The sequence below is a fragment of the Solanum stenotomum genome, chromosome 1, assembly GCF_019186545.1.
Source record: "Solanum stenotomum isolate F172 chromosome 1, ASM1918654v1, whole genome shotgun sequence".
In the NCBI taxonomy this organism is placed as follows: Eukaryota; Viridiplantae; Streptophyta; class Magnoliopsida; order Solanales; family Solanaceae; genus Solanum; species Solanum stenotomum.
The window spans coordinates 7,511,267-7,520,820 of NC_064282.1; the positions used below are offsets into that span (position 1 = coordinate 7,511,267).

Below are 9,554 nucleotides of genomic sequence, written 5' to 3' on the forward strand. Positions count from 1 at the left end.
TGACCCAATACCACTTCCCAAATTTTTTCCAAGTACTCTTGGGGTCAAATGGGTCTTAAGATAGCTTTGACCATGAATTCTAGATCATATTTTAAAAATTCATCTTTAATTATATGTTTGACCAGATATTTTTCGATTTATACCTTAAACAAATTCTTTAAATAAATCTTTGACCAAAGATTTTGAATCATATTATGAAAATCTGTCTTAATTTTTATTTTTTTAAAATTTCAAAAGGATTTTGAGAGAAATTACACTGTTACTCACAAAAATTCATTTTTATTCTAAACACTACTACAACTTCAAAAACCACTAATTTAAAACTCAAATTTTTAAGTTTCAAATTTTCAACTTCAAAATCTATATCCGAAAGCCAATAAAAGCAAAGTTATTATAGATTTATGGAAATAAATCTATAAATCAAGAAAAGTGATATCAAATTACCCAAAACCCTCAAGAATCAACGCGTTTATTTAAGAATATAAATAAATGATCCACATGACCACACGACTCAAACTGGTGATATCAATCCAATTATATTCATGCACGTATAAACGTAAAACACTTAAAAACTTAATTTACCCTAAAATGTACAGTATTTTTTTTCATCAATATAAAATGAATCCGAATAAAACATGTGATGAATAACACTCTACACAAACGACTCAAACTAGTGAAATCAATTCAAATATTCATGCACGTATTAGCATAAGACTCAAAAAATCGAATTCACTATTATTTTTTCTCTAGAATAAAAATAAATCTGAATAAAAAACATGGACGAACAATACTCCTACGTATGACATAATTTAATTTTCAAATTTTTCTCTTTAATTTTCAAATTTCAAATTGGAAAATATTTTGGAGAAAAAGACAAATATTTCTGAAATAAAGGGAACCATATTCACACATGGTATAAAATTTAGGACTTAGGGTAAAATTAAAAAAAGAAGTTAACGTGTGTTGTTAAGGCGCTATTTGAATAATTTTCATTAAAAAAAAGGCTCACAAACGGTCCAAAAATTCAAAAACGAAGCGGGTCATTTTTGCATGCATGAAAATAACACAAACTTTTTTGAATTTTGAAAACAGCTCCACAGCGCTCAATATATACCCGCGCCCTCACCATTTTCTCACTCCCCTTTCTCTCTCTATATCTCTTTCTCTCTCTAGAATAAGCTCGAATCTGAGCATCTTCTTCATTGGGGAAGGGATAAAGCTCGGCTGAATTCTTCATCGTAAGCTTCTCTTTTCTTGATTCTATGGTTTATCGATTGGGTTTGTCAATGTGGTTGTTTAAAGATTTAATCTTTTTTGTTTCATGAACATACATTTCGTTGTTGGTGTTTTTTAATCTGATGAAATTCATGTTAATTGTTTGCTATCGATGGATTTATTTACATGGGTTTTCTTTAATTTCTGCTCTGAATAAGCTTAAATCTGAGCATCTTCTTTGTTGCTGAAAGCCGAAAACTTGACTGAATCCTTCATCGTAAGCTTCTGTTTAACTGATTCTATAGTTAATCGATTTAGATTGGTAATGTGGTTGTTCACAGATTTAATCTTTTTTGTTTCATGAACCTACATTTCGTTTTTGGTGTTTGTTAATCTGATGAACTTCATGTTAATTGTTCCTTATCAAAGTTTTTCTTTACATGGGTCAATCGTTAATTTCTGCTCCTGATTTGTGTGCTACCCTAACCCCCAGCTGGCGTTAGTAGATTTAAGTTTTGGGCAGTTGATGTAGGTTCATTTCTGTTTTAATTTATAGATGAGATATATATGTTTATATTAAATCTGCATCTAAGGCTGAAAAAGACAAATGTTTGCATTGGTTAGTTAAAATTCTGAACTTTTTTTCTTGCCAAAGTTTGAATCTATAGATGTATATGTTATGTTAATGAAGTTTCATCTAATTCTTTGATAATTAAGATGTGTATATTGGCTAATGTTGTATTTGTGTTCCAGTGTGGTCATTTCTCCATATAATCATGGATTCGTTTTATCATATGCCATTTCAGTTAATCCGTGTAGTCTGTAGATCTTTGTTCTGGCTTACTCATTACGGATTACTAAAAATGACAACTTTTTACCATATATACTTTTTTTTGAGTGGGATGAATTGAATGAATCCCACATCTAGCGAAGGTTGAGAACCCTAGCTTCCTTATAAGACTTGAGGAATCTTTTCTTTTCCGCTAGCTTTTGGAGTGCGAGTTAGCCTCATGATTTAATTTGACAGTTGGATAATAATGATAATATTTGTTTTTGATGTTCAAGATTATTAATTTTTTAAACAGATGAGGTGCTTAAAATTTTGATGTTGCTTTTTTTCTTTTGTTATGATTTGTAACTGACCATAACCTGTTTGATATCTCTACCCAGAAAAATGGACTTTTTGCCAGATGCCATTGTCCCGTGCATCTTAGTCTATGTAACCAATGCAAAAGATGTGGCTTCTGCATCTTGTGTATCAAAGAGATGGAAGGAGTCAATTCCTTATCTCAACAAGCTTGTCTTCACTCGTAACATTTTTGATGATGTTAAGAGGTTCTCTCCTGATGACATTATTGGGCACATGGTTTCATCAATTAATAAATTGGAAGAACTTGTTGTATACTGTCCTTTTAGTGGTTCTGGCCTAGCGTCATGGCTTTCATTGGCAGGACATTCTCTGCGGAAGCTTGAACTAAAGATGGATGACAACCTTGTTGATATGAATTCTTGCTCCAGGAAGTTGGACAGTATCGGAGCAGCAACGAATTTGGAGTCATTGAAACTTTGGGGTGTGAATATGACTCGTGGCCCAAAATGGCACACTTTCCATAAGCTTAGAAATCTTGAAATAGTTGGTGCAGTAACAGATGACTCTAACCTCCATGCTGCATTAATGGCTTGCCCCAATTTGAGTAACCTGTTGCTCCTTGGTTGTGAAGGACTGACAGATGTCTTTATTGAGCTTCCTCATCTGGAGAAATGCAAACTTGATTTCAATGGCTTAGGTAAATGCTCCCTTACTGTCAATTCTCCAAAGCTTCAACATTTGGAAGTGCAAGGCTTTAGTGGGATCAGAGTCCCTGTGACTCAATTTCTCAGAGACCTCATCATTTCTAATACTGCAGGTACTGAAAATTCCATTTTTAAATACTATTTTAGTGCTCTACTTTCAAACAGTATCGCAATCAACCAACTTTTATTGTAGGACGGGTTGGTGCGCTTGATTTTGGAAAGCTTGTGGCACTTGAGTCATTGGAGATGAGAGGAGTTCAATGGTGTTGGAGTGCTATACACTATATGCTTCAATTGGCAAGTGAAGTCAAGCATCTCCTCATGAAGGTGGAATTCACCGGGGATTTTGATGCTCTTCAGCCATTTCCTGAGATTGATATTGTTGATTTCTTTAACAGTCATCCCAAGCTAACAAAATTTGAAATCCATGGTGCCATGTTTGCTGCTCTTTGCCAGAGAAACAGTTTGAGAAATGTGAGTCTTTAGTTTCTCCTTGCTCAATGGTTCCTCATGGTGCACTTAATGTTTGTTTAGCTAGTTCATGACATTTGAAATCTTGGATGTTTGCAGGTGGACTCCAGATTTACGATCCCTTTCCTTGAGGAGGTTGTAGTCACCGTGAGGTCGCCACTGAATGCTGAACAAAAGATGAGTACTCTAGAGTCTCTAATCAACTGTGGAAAGAAACTGAGGAAGATGAGAATAAGAATTCTTCAGATGAAGAGCAGCCATAGCAGTACAGATGATTTTTTTGAGGATATTTGCAAATTCACTCACAGTCATCGCAGGATTGTTTCAATTGAATAAAAAAGAGTAGCCCAGTGCACAAGGCATCCCGCATTAGCAGGGTCCTCGGAAGGGCAGCACACCCATTGTTTCAATTGAATAATGATTGGATATTTCCTTGTTCTCTTTGATTTTTATAGGAACATACTTGGACCATTTCCTTCTCAGTTCCTAGACATTTGTACTTTGATTTTTGTACCTTCTGAATTTTTATAGCCAGACTTGGAGCTCAGGTGTTTTAAATTTTAAGCCAGCTTAGAGGCTTTGAGGAAATCATATATGAATTTCTTTGGTTTTAGATGAAATCCTTGCTTTTTTTGGAAATTGAGATGCTTAATTTTCAATTTTTGCTATATCATTGCAAAAGCTTCTATATTGTCAGTACAAAGAAAAAGAGTTCAGTAGTTTACTATGGTCAGTGTAATATCCATAGTACAACGAGAAGGAGTTTACTATGGTTAATGCAGTGAGATTTGTGGAACTTGTCATCTTATTATTGGAAAAGCTGTTCCTATGAAACATTATGGGTCTCCGGTATCCAATTGAGGGCTTCGCTTACAGTAGAGGAAAGCCACTTAATTGAGGGCTTCGCTCACTCGTTCTTACCTTTGCCAATGACATGGTTTTTTATGTTTTAAAATTGTCCTACAAGCATTTCTCTATTGATAAAATTCATTTTTGGAAAGCAAAATGATAAATTCTATTATGTTATTGAGATGTTTAGCTTCAATCAATCTTAATGACAAAATCATCGAAGATTATTATCACGTGTGATGTCAAATTTTGTTACTAATACAATGTCTGANTTTTCCAAGAAAACATTTTCTAGGAAAACATTTTCCTTCATACCAAACACACCCGAAATGCTTGCTTTTTTTGGAAATTGAGATGCTTAATTTTCAATTTTTGTATCATTGCAAAAGCTTCTATATTGTCAGTACAAAGAAAAAGAGTTCAGTGGTTTACTATGGTCAGTGTAATGTCCATAGTACAACGAGAAGGAGTTTACTATGGTTAATGCAGTGAGATTTATGGAACTAGTCATGGCTTGATGCTTATTATTGGAAACATTATGGGTCTCCGGTATCCAATTGAGGGCTTCGCTTATAGTAGAGGAAAGCCACTTAATTGAGGGCTTCGCTCACTCGTTCTTACCTTTGCCAATGACATGGTTTTTTATGTTTTAAAATTGTCCTACAAGCATTTCTCTATTGATAAAATTCATTTTTGGAAAGCAAAATGATAAATTCTATTATGTTATTGAGATGTTTAGCTTCAATCAATCTTAATGACAAAATCATCGAAGATTATTATCACGTGTGATGTCAAATTTTGTTACTAATACAATGTCTGACTATCATATTTCAATAATTACTACCTCCTTAACTATGGGAAAAATATGTGGAGTGTTTTTTTTATGATAATATAATATAGGAATAAAAATGTATGTATGAGTAATGAGTCTGTAATGTACTTGATTAAGAACACTTAAATTAATAAAAATATTAACAAATTTGTTAACCCAAACACGAAATACTTTACAAATCCTCTTTGAACTAGATAAGATAGTTATATAAGTAGAATTGGTTATTACATAAAAAGCAGATAATGTACCCATTATATAAATTCTTTACACTATCAATATATATTAAGTTAAATTAATGTATCATAGTTATAATATATATCGATAGCATAAATAATTTATATGGCCAGCAAATATATTATTTAAAGGTTTGAATTTCAACTATTTTATCTTGATTGAAATGTTTTTTTTTGTGCAAATGATTAACGATGAAATTGCTTGTATTTTTATTTATTTTTTGAATATTTCTGCACCTATAAGGTGTTAGTATGACATAAATGAGACATCTCTTGAAAAGGAAAAATCATATATTTCTATTATATGGATATATGTAAATCAAAGTCGAACAATATGCTAACATACCACTGTACCATGTTCACCCCTACCAATAGCTATACTAGCTGTTATCGAAGCAATTTCATAACTAAGGGAATTATCATGACAACTAAGAAATATATCAAGAATGAGCTCTTAGTCAAAGAAGCAAATCCAAAATTTAAAATTAACGGATTTAACATTAAAATTATGGATTCAAGAATAATACATTTGTTGTTGGATTTTAGTAAATTTTTACTCACACATAATTAATATAGACATACACACACTTTGTATTGAAAATTATGAATTCAGATGAACCTGTAATCAAAAGTCGAGAGAATTCTGCTGCTTAAATAAGCAAGACTGCTTCAGAGAATGTACAACAAGTCAACAACAATGTCCACTGAAATGATCAAGTGAAGAACAAATCTAAGGCATGAAACCTTTGCCTTCAATATCTGATACAGTAAAAGCTAGATCCACTAAAATCACATAAAAAGTGCCAAATGATGCTAGTCCTAAGATTTTATCTGCCATCTAGAATGTAACTTCAACTAAAGAAAGTCTAAATTAGCTTCTTCTTTTGGAAATATCGCTTCAGATACAAAATTTGTAAAACCGCTGCCAGGACACAGACTCCCAAGGATGCAAGACTAAAGCTAGCCACCCGCGTATTAGTTATTTCACTAACCGCCCGCATCTCTGCTTCCCTGGAAGGACATAAAGAAGATGGTATAAAGGTGAAAGAACAAGAGCAAGTAAGTAAACCAAAAGCATTGCATTTATAAACATATTTTAAAAAGTACCTGGTCTTTAAGTATATCAAATTTTCATGAATAGCCTCCACAGCTCCCTCAAGCTTTCTCAGCTCAAGTTCAATACCCTACTAGAGGCAGAAATTTGAGTAAAATTTCTACAGCTTCCAGAAAAGATCTATTAACCTACTTATCAGGAAAAGAAAAGCCAAAGTATGATCCTTTACCGATGTATCAATTGTACAGAAGGAGATAACAACTACATAACTGAAGCTTAAACAAGTTACAATACAAGCTTTTGTCAGAATTTTCAATTGCTAAACTAAATTGTCCTGATCTTGGATGAATCATTGAGTTCAACTTCCATCACGGAATGAAGCTTCCACAAAGCCTTTTTCCTGAATGATTTAGAAGGTGACAATTCTAGCTTTCATAATCAAATCATAATTAATGCTAAAGCTTGATAGTTAACTCCTTGAACATCCTAGGTCACAAAGTCCATGGGGCCACCCCTCCAGCCTCACAAGAAGGAGAACATTCATGTGTCCAACCACTTACCAACTCCAGAAACAATAAGCAAAGACACACAAAGGAATTAATGAACTCAAACCTCAGCATAAAGTCATGAATTAACCTTATATGCTCAGGACCACCATGCATAAATGATTCATAAACAAAGGGTCTTCTACCAACTAAGGCAAAGTGTTCAAACGCACATAGAGGGCAGTTCAGTAAACAAAGCTCCCGCTTTATGCATGGTCCAGAAAGGACCACACCAAGGAAAGGATAAACAAACAAACAAGCAACATAATTTCTCTTGGCAGTTAAATTGACTGTGAGGGTATAAATCAGGTTACTTATTCCCTATTGACTATCTTACTCAAAGTAAGAATCATCCTCGTACTCCCTCTGTCCAATTTCATATGACAATATATGATTGGACACAATATTTATGAATCTGTGACTTATGTACTAAATTAGTAAATAGTAATAATGGAGAAAATATTAAATTTAAACAGAATGTTTGTTTGACTGAGAAATATCACATAAAACAGTTCAAATTTAAATAGTTAAATGGAGTTTACGTTCTTTAAATTTGTATGACATGATATTAAATGAAATTGTGTCAAACAATTATGATGTCCCAAAATATAGATGCCATATAGAATAGGCCAATACTTTTTTTTCTTCAAACTGTGGACAATAAGAAATTTTACTAATTGACGCTCTCTCCATAGCTCTCCATGATTTTAAATCCAAATGACATCGATGACATTGACTTCCCTCATTAAAGAACTCTAGATTCATTTATACCATCATTAAACTATGGCCTTATTGACTCGTTAGTGAAACATGCTTCAAATTTATAGCTTTTAGTCCCCTTTTGTCCCTTGAGGGTCCGTACTTTCTTCAAACTAGCACGCTTTGGTTTCAGACAATTATGTTACGAACGAAGATCAAAATCTGAAAGGACAACAAAATAAGGCCCCACCTCTATCTTCTCCTTTCTGGCAACTGATTCCCAATCCTTGGCAGCAATTCCGGTTTTCCAGTCAAGGCCAACATTTAAGCTCTTACCTCCTGGATTATGACCATCTTCAACCCAAAAACAAGCTAGATAGTTGCCAGCCTCAGTTGTTGTGAAGGCAAACTGACCATGTGTCGTGTTCTCATTGTGATGAAGGGTGTTCCCAAATGGTGAGGTGACCTGCACAAGTAATAACATGCTATAAGATTCACTACAATAGCAGAAATGATGAAATATGATAAATCAGATACAACATTTCCCGTAAAATTTGTACAGATGTTCTAGCCAACAAAAGGACAATAAACTATTTCAGTAAAACAAAGTAAAGAAACTTGAATCTCGAGAAAACACTCGCAATACCACTTTAAGTTTAAAACACCTCCTAATGTGTGTGTGTGAGAGAGACAGAGTCATTCAGGGCACAAGCCCATGAGATTTAATATTTGTTATCGATTAATCGAGCAATCAGGGATATACAAACATAATACACTACCCAGCTTATGAGTTGATGCTTTGAATCATTGGAGCTGTCTAGACTTTAGTAGTACAATAAACAAGAAGGTGCAGCAGTAGAGAAACATAAACAACTCAACTAAGAATACTATAATCCTAAGCGTTTAATCTGTTCTATGCAAGCAAAGACAATGTTGGGACAAAAATTATTTGAATACAACCATCTATTTACTTAGTTATGGGAGAGCAGGGTAGTTTAAGGTGTGACTATTGAAATATTTGCAGGCTTGGCAAGGAATCTCTCCCATAATGCTAACTTACACATACATTTTCCTCCACTTTCTCCATGCAAATATACCTCCTTACCGCTCCTCGTACTAAACGGTAACCCAATAAAAATACCTGCATGAACGTGACACAAGGTGACAAGAAAAGAAGATTTACGTAGTGGTTTTCTTTTATCTTTTGCCAAAAGCCTGAAGACTTAATCTGCCTACAGTATGGCTTTGAAAATCTGCACCCTTGTCAACAGATAACTTAAGAGGCTCAACTTTGACAAGCAGTTGAGTATAAAGTATAAGCAGGATCCCTATTCTATGAACTAGAAAAAGGAGAGTACTGTATTTGTATCAATAAAGATGATAACTTTTTTAAATTCTTTTGAAGGAACAAAGAACAAATCAGCATCAAATAAGTAAAATCATCACACTATATACTAACTTATCACACTCCTATCAATAAGCATGCACAATTTTATTTGCTGTGAGTTTCACCTAAAATGATTAATGTAGCGGATTTAAAGAGCTTTCTGTACATTATGGAGAGTTGGGATATTTTAGTATTTTCTAATTTCTAATAGTCTACTTTATAGATAGGTATATGTTAAATGTAACAAGATTCAAATTGTAACTGTATCAAATATTACATGGTCAAGTTGAGACGAGTTTATACAGTTCACTCTCAACAACTAATTAGATGTCACTTATGCTAACTTTTCCATACTTGTATCCAACCACACAGCAAGCTCAAGCAGGTTAAACAAGGAGGCTGCAGACAGAGCCTGCTTAAGGAAATGTTGCAAAAAACTGGTGTGTGTGTGTGTGTGTGTGTGGGGGGGGGGGGG

General features: G+C 33.8%; 2 protein-coding genes across 3 annotated transcripts in view; one reads left to right on the top strand and one right to left on the bottom strand.

Moving 5' to 3' along the window:
* Positions 1 to 1,135: 1,135 nt before the first annotated feature.
* On the top strand, positions 1,136 to 4,099 carry LOC125873802 (F-box protein At1g10780). Its single transcript, XM_049554655.1, has 4 exons — positions 1,136 to 1,238; positions 2,386 to 3,122; positions 3,203 to 3,483; positions 3,580 to 4,099. Exons 2-4 carry the CDS (start codon positions 2,390 to 2,392, stop codon positions 3,814 to 3,816), a joined length of 1,251 nt encoding a protein of 416 aa, XP_049410612.1. The 5' UTR covers positions 1,136 to 1,238; positions 2,386 to 2,389; the 3' UTR covers positions 3,817 to 4,099.
* A 1,929-nt stretch (positions 4,100 to 6,028) lies between these two features.
* Positions 6,029 to 9,554, bottom strand: part of LOC125873849 (transmembrane emp24 domain-containing protein p24delta3-like) — a 4,458-nt gene continuing 932 nt past the window's right edge. Inside the window, exons 2-5 of one of the 2 annotated variants that reach the window (XM_049554704.1) lie at positions 7,943 to 8,158; positions 6,502 to 6,578; positions 6,242 to 6,405; positions 6,029 to 6,120 (exon numbers count right to left, since the gene is read on the bottom strand). In XM_049554704.1, the coding sequence (XP_049410661.1) occupies positions 6,261 to 6,405; positions 6,502 to 6,578; positions 7,943 to 8,158 (438 nt within the window). In that variant the 3' untranslated portion in view covers positions 6,029 to 6,120; positions 6,242 to 6,260. Of the gene's footprint in view, positions 6,406 to 6,501; positions 6,579 to 7,942; positions 8,159 to 9,554 lie in introns of both variants that reach the window. The other variant, XM_049554700.1, reaches the window with a different exon arrangement.